Source organism: Macrotis lagotis, chromosome X (assembly GCF_037893015.1).
Source record: "Macrotis lagotis isolate mMagLag1 chromosome X, bilby.v1.9.chrom.fasta, whole genome shotgun sequence".
In the NCBI taxonomy this organism is placed as follows: Eukaryota; Metazoa; Chordata; class Mammalia; order Peramelemorphia; family Peramelidae; genus Macrotis; species Macrotis lagotis.
Genome location: NC_133666.1, coordinates 144,547,546 through 144,558,876, shown reverse-complemented (window position 1 = coordinate 144,558,876; position 11,331 = coordinate 144,547,546). Strand labels below are relative to the sequence as shown.

The 11,331-nt window shown below is 39.7% G+C and overlaps 1 protein-coding gene across 1 annotated transcript in view; it reads right to left on the bottom strand.

The window, feature by feature from the left end:
- Window positions 1-2,254: 2,254 nt before the first annotated feature.
- ITGAL (integrin subunit alpha L) overlaps window positions 2,255-11,331 on the bottom strand; it is a 32,277-nt gene continuing 23,200 nt past the window's right edge. Inside the window, exons 25-31 of the mRNA XM_074207833.1 lie at window positions 9,607-9,682; window positions 7,603-7,710; window positions 7,045-7,101; window positions 6,818-6,916; window positions 6,612-6,707; window positions 6,408-6,518; window positions 2,255-3,571 (exon numbers count right to left, since the gene is read on the bottom strand). Coding sequence (XP_074063934.1) covers window positions 3,413-3,571; window positions 6,408-6,518; window positions 6,612-6,707; window positions 6,818-6,916; window positions 7,045-7,101; window positions 7,603-7,710; window positions 9,607-9,682 — 706 coding nt within the window. The 3' untranslated portion in view covers window positions 2,255-3,412. The remainder of the gene's footprint in view (window positions 3,572-6,407; window positions 6,519-6,611; window positions 6,708-6,817; window positions 6,917-7,044; window positions 7,102-7,602; window positions 7,711-9,606; window positions 9,683-11,331) is intronic.

Genomic DNA, 11,331 nt, shown 5'->3' with positions numbered 1-11,331 from the left:
ATGCTTGGGGTAGACATCTCCCTAAACATATGGTTTAGCCCATATGCTGATGTTTACTGAGTGTGGCTGCTATGCATGCCACAACTTCTTGGAGTCACAATTGAAGGGTGGAGGAGAAGCCCTGAAAAGGGTTGGCAATTCCTCACATCCAGAGTTATTAGTCCTCCCTGAACATTACCTACATTTTTAGAGCCCCATGGTATTTGTTGAATGAAGGAATAAATGTCCCAAGGTCTATATTCACTCTGACCACCAGAGGGAGCTTAGAGGCAACTCTTTCCCCAATAAAAAACCCAAATGAGAGTTGATCTTTGACAAAGTTTGTACAGAGATTGATGAAGAATTTCAGGTTATTGCCCTTATTATATCTTTTCCCTTCACCTTTTTCTGTCTCTGTCCTACTACCCTCAGATATAATGGGCAGACCTTAACTCCAGACTACCTGGTTAAGTCACAATTTTCCTAGGCAATGGCTTCATTTTTTTTTAAGATTCTTATTTTGAGTTTTACAATTTTTCCCCTAATCTTACTTCCCTCACCCACCCCCCCATAGAAGGCAATTTGCCAGTCTTTACATTGTTTCCATGGCATACATCGATCCAAATTGAATGTGATGAGAGAGAAATCACATCCTTAAGAAAGAAACATAAAGTAAAAGAGATAGCAAGATCAAACAATAAGATATCAGGTTTTTTTCCCCTAAATTAAAGGTAATATCCTTGGTCTTCGTTCAAACTCCACAGTTCTTTCTCTGGATACAGACAAATGGCTTCATGTCCAAAATATGGTCGAAGATGCCTCATCCAAGCAGGAAAGGTTACTCTCCAAAACAGGCAGAAGGCTTTGTGCCACCATCTTCATCCCTAAATCCCTTTTCAAATTCCTTACTATTATAAAATCACAGAATCTCCAAGCAGGAAGGGATCTCAAAGATCATCTAGTTCAAATGGTAGCTACATAAGAATCTTTTCCAATAACATGCTGACAAGGGTTCATTTAACTTCCAGTTGAAGACCCTCAATGATGAGAAAAATCCTTCTATATTGAAGCAGGCCATTCCACTTTCAGATAACTCTGTTAGAACTTTTCCCTTTATATGGAGACTAAATCTGATTCTATACCTTCTATCCATCTCTCCTAGTTCTCTCTGTTGGCAGGTCCCAAACAAAACAAGTTTAATCTATCTTCTCTATGACAAAGATAATTATCAAGTTATCCCAAGTTTTCTCTCATTCAAGTTAAATTTCCCTAGTATGTTGGCTCAAACACATGAGAACAAGTTATATGTATTTCCATCTATGCATATTTCCTGGTAAAATGCTGTCTGGTCACTGCATGTGTTCCCTCCCTGACTGATGGTATGGCAATCTGTAGGAGAGTTTACATCTTTGTTGATGGGGGAAATTTTTTTTATTAATTATTGTTTAATGCTATTTAATAAAAAATCTTTTTGTTTTGCTCTTTGGTTAATTTATAAAAGAAACACATCAATGGGGGGGGGGGGGTTTCAAATAAGGCTGGTTTATAACCAAAATGTATCACAAACCTGATAGAGGGTTCAGGGGACCCAAGTATTATAGCTTCTATACAACACTGTTTACTCATCCTAGATTTGTAGTAAATATTTGTTTAATTATGGTTCACCAAATCTCTTTTTCAGAAATTGTTGTCTAGCTATGCCTCCACTTCTGTATCCATATAATTCTTAGTTAACAAAGTAACAACATCTATTATTTTAGCTTCGAAACATCCCACTGAGGTAAGGTATCATTATATCCATTTCAGATGAGGACAAGGAAGGAAGTTGTGAGAGGCTCAGATCTGCCCAAGACCATACAGCAAGTTAGTGGCAGAGCAAGAAGTAGATCACCTATCCCTTCATTTCCAACCCAGGATTTCTCACTCTGTCACAGTAACTTTCTTCCTTGAGGATCACAGATATGGTGATGTGCCACTGAGTCATAGGAGTGATGTGGGAGATGTGGGAGAACAATAGCCTTCCTACTCTCTGCTCCTCTCACTGATGAGGTGCATCCTCTGAGTCTTTGATTCAGATAAGATGAAGAGCAGAGGAGGGGTGGCTATGTGGCACAGTGAATAGAGCACCGGCCTTGGAGTCAGGAGTAACTGAGTTCAAATCCGACCTCAAACACTTAGTAATTACCTAGCCGTGTGGCCTTGGGCATACCACTTAAACCCCATTGCCTTGAAAAATCTAAAAAAAAAAAGATCAGAGGAAGAAAACCACACCATCTTCTATGAGCCTCATTCTTCTCATCTGTGAGAATGAGAAGATTGTGGATAATCTTTACTCTGTATTTCACCTCTGATGTCATTCCAATGCATGATTTTAAGTACAAGTATCTCAGTCTGGCATTTAGAGCTTATATACACTCTACATTGCCACTTTGATGTATCCACCTATTGCTATTTTCATGTTTGATTCCTACTCAGCTTTTACAAGTCAACTCAAACACAACTTTCCTGATCACCCCTGAATTTCTTGTCTTTTGACTCATCACATAACCTCTATGACTTAGTATGCGACTGACTATGTATTCAGGGGCCATCTGTCTTCTCTTCTTAGCTAATTCGGAGCTGAGAAACTCACCAAAGATCCAGGGACTGGAGTGAAGGGGGAAGATAATTTACAAAATTTGGCCAAGGGAAGCACAGAATTTTAACCAAAGGGGGGAAAAAAACCTCAAGAAGACAAAGGGTTTTTTGCATTTATTTTATCAAGACAAAGGGGTTAAGTGACTTGCCCAAGGTCACACAGCTAAGTATTAAATGTCTGAGTCTGGATTTGAATTCAGGTCCTCTGCCTCTAGGGCCAGTGCTCTGTTCACTTCCCCACCTAGCTGCCCCATGACAAAGGGGTTTTGAAGTAGAATGGGAAGGCAAAGGGAGAAGGGAGAGGGAACTGGATGGAACAAGAAAGGAATTTATGGCATATTAATCATATCTTTCAGATCTGGGGAAGGACTGGAAGTTAGGAACCCTATTTTCTTTTAGTATCCTTTCACAATACCCAGGAGTGTTTGCTTCCCTCTGCCCTGTCTCATCATCAGAACTGAAAGAGACAAACTATTTCTATGAGTAGCAACAGTTCCTTGAAAGCAGAAATATTTATTTAGGGATCTCCCTGTGTACCTTAGATATCATAGATTCTATGTTTGTTGAATGAATTTCTTTCACACATATTGCCACTTCAGATCCTCACAATCTCCCTATGAAACAAGACAAATATCATTTGTCCTCATTTTATAGATTGGAGCTCAGGGAAGGGAAGGGACAATATGTTGATGTTCAAACTAACACTAGATGTCAGGAATCCTAACTACCAGCCCTGGACTTTTTCTGGCTTTGGGACTCCAGGAGCTTAGATATTCCCTGACAGTTCAAATTTCAGTCAGGAACATCCTTCTGCTCCTCCTTTCTCTGGGTGAAGGGGCTCTGTGCAACCTGGGTCAACAGCAGCAGAGGGACTGGAGGTTTCATCTGTGATTCCATCCTGTACTGCACCATTAGCTTCCATCTTCTCTTTAAGGCTCCTTTTAAAGAAACCAATCTGCCCAAGGGAAAGAAAAGAGAATGAGACATTCCCTGATACCAACACTGATCTATTAGCTCTCTCTGTTCATGCCCTTCTTTTCCTATTGATATTCCCAGCACCTAACCCAGTGCATTGCAATAGAAGGATTTAATATATGCATTTCCATTAGTTCATTACCTTCAAAATTTTACTTAAAATTCACCTCTCCAGGAAGTTCCCTAATACTTCCCATTCAAATCATTTCCTCTGGATCCTTTAATCTTTATAAAATGGGGATGAATCCACTTTGTAAATTGAATAAAATGTGAAATAAATGCAAGGATCCATTAATATAGTAAAAAAGGATGCAAAGCCTGGAGCAATGTTTTATATTAATTTCACTGATCCCAGAACATATGGATAGAAGCCTTTGAAGGACTGAATTTGGGGTATCATGGACACAGCCCTCCAGTGAATAGTCTAGATCTGAAATTAAGTCAATATTGCATCTGGGAATAATAATACAATAAATTGAGAAAGGATATAGTTTAGGAAAGTAGATGGGCACCTTCCAGGAATACTTCATTTCAAAATACTTCAGTAACAGCAATAGTTCAGTTGGACAATGTGTTTCTCAGTGACTTCAGTTTAAAAAAGAATACTGATAAGCTGAGGTAGGTTCAGAGGATAGTGAAAGTTCTTAAGTTCAAATCATATGAGGAGAGATGAAAAGAAGTGGAGATGTTTATCCTTGAAAAGAGAAGATTCAGGGAAGATGTATTATTTGTCCTTAAGGATTTAGTTTTCTTGGCTCCATAGGGCAGATTTAGGAGTCAATGGGTTGAAGTTACAGAGAGATAAATTTAAGCTTGATATTAGTGAAACCTCCCTAACAATGAGAGCTAGTCCAAAATGGGTTGGGGTACTTCAGAAAGTAGTGGGCCCAACCTTATTAGAAGTCTTTAAGCAGAGATTATAAGAATTGTTGGGGGGGAGGTGTTGTTATAGGAGGAATCCTTTTTGTGTAGATCCCTTCAACTCTGAAATTCTGTCCTTTTGTATCCCTTCCAGGCAATCATATTGAAAGACAAAAGTAATCAGCAAAGGACCATCTAAGGGATGTATGGTAAACAGCAGACCTGCCTAGCCCTAGGTCTTGGGAATAGGAATCAGTGTATGCAGTGAATATGAACATCAGGAGGTTTGTAGCACCAGTTAGCTGGAACCAACTACATCTCTTCCACCTGTTGCTTCCCTGAGTCACATTGCACTGTCCAAAGGCTTGTGTCTTCTAATTTTGAGATGATTGGGTGATAGTTTTTATTTTTTTTTCTATTCCCTTTTCCCAGCAGATTTGGAAGGATGAAGAATGTCTTAATTGAGTGAATAACTATGAAAGAATCCCACTGTCCTCCTTGCCTTTGCCCCAGACACACATCCTTACAAAGAGTTTCCTGATTGATCAAGAGGGCAGGAGATTTCAGAATATAACAGTAAGTTATATTTAGAGGTGTTAATAACTCTTCCCAGTAGGTCAGGGAAACATTAAAATGTAATTAGGAAGTACTTAACAAAATAAGTAAAAATACAATAAACCATAGATAACATTATATTTTAAAATTAAATCAATTATGTGGCCAACAGGGCTCCCTTTATATAAAATTGAATAACTTTTAATAATTCCTGACAACACTGGTCTACAATACCTAGGTAGGAGAATCATTAATCAACTGGTGATTTTCTCTTTGGGGGGTGTGAGGAAGCACCTGAGAACTAGAAGAGGAAATAATAATAATTTACATTGGTAGATATAAAGCAGTCAGCTAGTTGGCACAATGGATGGGACTTGGAGTCAGAAAGATTCATCTTTATGAGTTCAAATCCAGTATCAGACACTTAACTAGTTATATGATCCTGGACAAGTCATTTAACTCTTTTTAACCTCAGTTTCCTCAAATGAGGGGAGAAAAAATTGCCAAACCAATCTAGTAACTAAACCAAATGGGTAATGAAGAGTCAAACTCAAGTGAAATGACTAAACAACAAATAAACCCCTTTCTTCATGGAAGTCCTGTGAGGTAGATAGTGCAAGTATTATTGTGTCCCATTTCATAGATCAAGATATTAAAGTTAAAGAAGTTGATTGGCTTATCCAAGATGACATGAGTCTTGTCAGAGCCAGACCTAATTCCAAGTTTCTCAGAAAGCCAAACTGGTTTAGGGGGCCAGGAAGGCCAGGGGGAAATAGTGCCTGAAGTGAACTCCTTTGATCAGTAAAGTAGGGAAGGTGAACTCTCTTGGAGCCAAAGGGAAACAAATTTCTTAGACCATTTCCAAAGAGGATTTGGCACTACCCCAAGAATCTAGGATCATCAAGGCTTAAGAACCATGGTCAGTTCCTTAATCAACCCAATTTACCACAGGAGGAAAGGAAACATGGTCCAATGGAAGGTATGCTGGAATTGGATTCAGAGTACATCCAAGTGGGACTCTGTTTCCTTTTCTGTAAAGTCTAAGTCCTCTAAGTCCCCTTCCAACTTTAAATCTATGATGCCATAGTCTCAGAGATAGATCTGCTAACCATGGAAACTTCTAGAATCTTAAACCAGCAGAGAAGAAAAGAGACCTTAGAGATCCATTTAATCCAATCTCCTCATTTTTATGGTGGAGATCCACAGAGAAATCCACCCAAGATTGCACAGAAAGTGAATGGTTTTTCTGTCTCCTGCTCTAAGACCACCCAGCCTTAGTTCTACTGTCATTTGGTCTCTCACTACATGGGATGGATAAACTCCTGGGTTCTTATCATTTCTCTTTCACTGAGGAAGCTCCTAGTGATCCCAGGCCTTTCTCAAATCCAAAGAATTCTCACCTTGTACAGCACCCCAAAAATTAGCAGAAAGAGGAGCAAGCCACCAATTCCACTAATCACATAAAGGTAGAGAGAATTCTTCTCATATACAATGTCCACCTTTGTAACAACCTAAGGGAGAAGAGAGGGATTTTGGAGAAAAGGTTGTTCCATTTTCTAGGAGCAAGGGGAAAGGAAGAATGGTTCCTCAATACTGCATAATACCTGGGATTGGGCAGACTCCTTGCCATAGAAATGGTAATATTTGCTGGAGTTGAAGTTCACAGAGATATTGCTGCACAGCTTGGACATAGAAGATTCCTGGGAAAGGGAGAATTTAATAACTATCTTAAGCCCAGTCCCTACCCCACCATGTCCCCCCATCTGTCAGCTGAACCCTGGGGCTTTCAGTCAACCCACAGGCTGCTTACCTGGATCTTTTCAGCAATTTCCACCACTCCGCTCACTTGGATCAAAATTTCTGTCCTGAAATCAATTACACACTGGAACACAGGCCCTGGGACAGGGGCCTTGGGAAAAGGAGAGAAAGGAATTAAGTCAACCTTATGATACCAGGATCACCTGCTACGGTTGGAGATATACTTGGGTAAGCATAGGCTGCATTTGCTCCTCACCTTTCCAGCACCAAAATGCTTACCTGAGTGAGGTGGGGCAACTCATTTGGGTCTTGAAGATAACAGGGTCCTGGGGGTTCCTAGAGGCATGATGGGGGGTGGGGCAAGGAAGGGAGGATTCTCCATTACCTCAGAGCATGGAAAAAGCATTGTACCAGGTTACTCTGAATACCAACCAGCTGTCTGCTGCCTCTCTGATCAGGTACTGATTCCCCACCTCAATCTACCTACCTTAGTGACCTGGACCTCCTGGGCTCAGAGCACCCCAATCACACTTTTCTGACTTAGAGATCTTGAGAGCCCAGCTTGGATCTAAGCATCTTGTACCCTCTCCCAATTTCCAATGCCAGATTAGTCTCATTGAATCTAGAACATGATGTGGTTCCTTGTAAATAGGAGCATTTGAAGGACTGAGGTTGCCACTCAAATCCAGGCCTCCCTTTTACCCATCAAATCCAAATATCTTTACTCCCTAAAGTTCCTACAAATCCCCCTAGTTCAGACCCAGGAGTTCCCACCCTTCCTTAGCCCCAGATGTCCCCAAACTTCTAGGTTTTTGCATTACTCCTTCTGATACTAACCATTTGAACAGTCCAGTTCCTGGTAGAGAATTTGCTCATCTGTCTTGGAGGCACAAAAACAAAGACTTCCAGTGTAGGTGGGGCATCAACTATGATCTGAGTCTTTACCTGGAGGCAAAGAAAAAAGACAAAATTTAACCACCTGCTCCAGGTCAATGACTTTCTAAGAGCTCTGGCAAGCTTTTGTATTCCTCTACTCTTGTCCCCTCTACTTCTCAGATAACTCATTCTCTACCCCATCATGTTAACTCAAAGCTAAGTCTTTATCTACAGCCATAAGGTTCTGTCTTCAGTCCTATTTTGACCAATTAAAAAAATATGCTATCTTTTGCCTTTATATAGCCTAAATTTCCAAATATATTCCTCTCTCTTCCTCTTCCCAGTAATCATCCTTCCTAACTAAAAATGAAAAGAAAAAAAAGATATCCAGCAAAACTAATGTACACATCTAACCCAATATTTCACATCTAGAGTTCCACAACTTTGTAAAGAAGGGAAGAGTATTTTATTGTCCCCTCTAATCAGGCTAGTATTTTTAGGAATCAATGACTAAGAGAAAGATCTAGAAGGAAGTAGTCTAGTAGAGTACAACTTGGACTGAACAAGATATCTGTTCAGATTCCTGGGCTCTGAACTTACTATGATTATGATCTTGGACAGATCTTTTTCCTTTTCTAGGATTCAGTTTTCTCCCTCTTTGAGGAAGAGGTAAAATGAGTGGATTAAAACTGATCAATTCTGAAAGTCAATGAGTTTTCAAAACCGAAAGGGAGTTTTATAGGTTTTCAAGTCTAACCCTTTTGTTTTATAGAAGAAGAAAATGAGGTAGCTAGAGGTAAAGTGACTTGCCTAAGATCACACAGCTACTGAATATCTGAATTTCAACCCAATTTGTTAACACTATCCATCACAAAAACTGGGTTTAGAATGATCTGGACCAGAGTCAAAATTACTATAAAATTCAAAGGGAATAAATTCAGAGTTCTGCATTGAAAGGTTTGTTGTTTTTGGAGGCAATTGGGGTTAAGTGACTTGCCCAGGGTCACCCAGCTAGTAAATATCTGAGGCAGTATTTGAACATAGGTCCTCCTTGACTTCAGGCCCAGTCTTCTATTCACTCCATCATCTAGCCAACCCTGCATGTAAGTTGTTTGTTTGTTATTTGTTTTGTTTTGTTTTTGCAAGGCAATGGGGTTAAGCAACTTGCCCAAGATCACACTATTAAGTGTCTGAGGCCAGGTTTGATTTCAGGGCCTCCTGACTCTGGGGCTGGTGCTCTATCCACTGCATCAGCTAGCTGCCTCTATAAGTTATAAAAATCAGTTGCACAATGTTTAACCTATAACAGATCACTTTGCTGTCTTGAGGAAGAGGGAGAGAAGAATAAAATTTTACAAAAAAAAAAAAGAATGTTGAAAACTATCTCTACAAATGAGTGAAAAAATATAATTAAGATAAATTGCACAAGTAAAAGATAGGGAATCAATCAGCAAGTATTTATTAAGCTTACTATATGAAAGAGGGCAGCTAGGTGGTACCATAGTGGATAGAATGCTGGGCAGTATGGTGGGGACACTGGGTTCTGCAGTCTCTGATTGGTGTTATTGTTTATTCTTTGTTCTTGAAGAAGAACATCAGGGAGGTGATGCCATGACAAGAATTGGATTTGAGTGGGGGGTTGTGCCAAGTCACCAGCCTCACTTTCTCCTCCAGAACCAGCAGGGTCCAGGTGTCAGATAGGAATCAGGACAACTGGGGAGATAGTCCTGGATGGGCGGCCAATCAGGGTTAAGTGACTTGCCCAAGGTGGCCTAGTGGAGTCAGGAGGATGAGGTGGGGAGTTTGAATCTGACCTCAGGCATTTGATCCTTTCTAGCAGTGTGACCTTGGATTACAAGAAATTACAAGTGGATTACAAGAAATTTCCTGAAGTTCCTGAAGAAGCCCTGAAGTTTTTCTCAGTTCTAAGATTTTAAGATATAAACCTGAGTCTATGATTCCTACCTTGTAAAAATGTTGCACCTTGTGGATCTTGGGACCTTTGGAGGTGAAATTGAGGTACAAAGTGGAATTTTCCTGGCTGTTAAAGAGAGAGAAAATGAAAATGGTAGATATGTACAACTAGAGAAGGGAACATTGGGTATCACGTCCTAAAGAGCTAGCAGGTGCTTTGTAAAGAAAGAGGACGCCATCATTAAGCTTAATGGCTACCTTCCAAAATAGAATATATGCAAAGTCTTGCATTTAGGTTTAAAAAATCAGTTACACAAGTAAAGGATGGGGAAAGCATGACTTAAAGAAACATCAATAAGCATTTGCTAAGTACTTATTATGTGCCAGGCTCTGTAGTTAAACACAAGTTAATATAAGCCAATAGTGGGCATGGCTTCTTAACAAAAATTAAAAAAGCTAATTCTGCCTTAGATTGCACAAAATAAAATCTAGTACTCAGATATACTTGCATATCTTCACCAGCTCAAAGGGGATCAAGAACATGGTGCAATATAAAAAAAAAGTTCTAGAGTGAGGAAAACCTAGGGTTCAGTGCTGACTCTGCCCCTTACTACTTATATATTTATAATACATCCTTTCCCTTCTCTGGGCCTCAGTTCTCTAATATGTATTATGAGGAGGTTTGAAGGACCTCTAAAGTCCCTTCCAGCCCTAAATCTATGCTCTAGTGATTTTTATTCCTGCCTACTCCAGAAATTTGAGACAAAGACTCTTAGAGGCAATGAAGAATGGATTAATATCACCAAAGGTATAACACAAATGAAGATACAATATGGCCCCCTGAAGCAGAGGTATCAAACATTTGTCCTATGAAACTTCCAAGTGTGATCTGAACCAGATTAAAATGTACTTGGAAAATATTAAACCAAATAATAATGATAGTATAAAAACACAGATATTATTACATTTTTAAATTAAGTCACTATATAGCCTACAGGGATCCTTGTGTAGAGATCAGTGGTCCAATTTCTATTTTAGTTTGACATCATTGTCCTACAAGGTCTCTTAGTTCTCCCCAGCCCTTATACTTTGTGTTTTTAAGGTCTCTCAAATTTTACTTTCCAGTGTCCATTTTAGTTCTGGAATTTCACGTTCCAGAAAGTTATTTTTTTGCAAGGCAAATGGGGTTAAGTGGCTTGCCCAAGGCCACACAGCTAGGTAATTATTAAGTGTTTGAGGGCAGATTTGAACTCAGGTACTCCTGACTCCAGGGCCAGTGCTCTATCCACTGCACCACCTAGCCGCCATCAGAAAGTTTTAGGAGTACATTTCACACCCTATGCTCCATGTTCAATGGTTCTGGAATTCTGTGTTCTAATGTTCCTTTCAACTCTAATGTCCATGTTTTAATGAAGAGTGGGGTTAGAATGGGTTTTTTCTGTATATATGCCCTTTGCTGTTCTGTATCGCCTTCCTTAGAGAAAAACACAGTCATATCCTCTGGGTTTTCTTGGTTCAATATCTCAAACAATTGACCAAACAATTTTCTAGGTGAGAGACCAAAGAAACCTGAGGTAAAATAGAGCAAAAAAAAGCAAAACTGGTGAGTCCAGTTAGGTAGGGATTCTTAATTGAGTTTTTCATCTCATCTTAGCTTTGTCTTCTGGACTTACTGAGTATATAGCTCTCTCCTTCAGATCTTTTGATTCTCCCAAACAAAGCTTCCTAATAACCACCATGACCCTTCCCTGCTCAAGGGCTTTTGATGGCTCACTG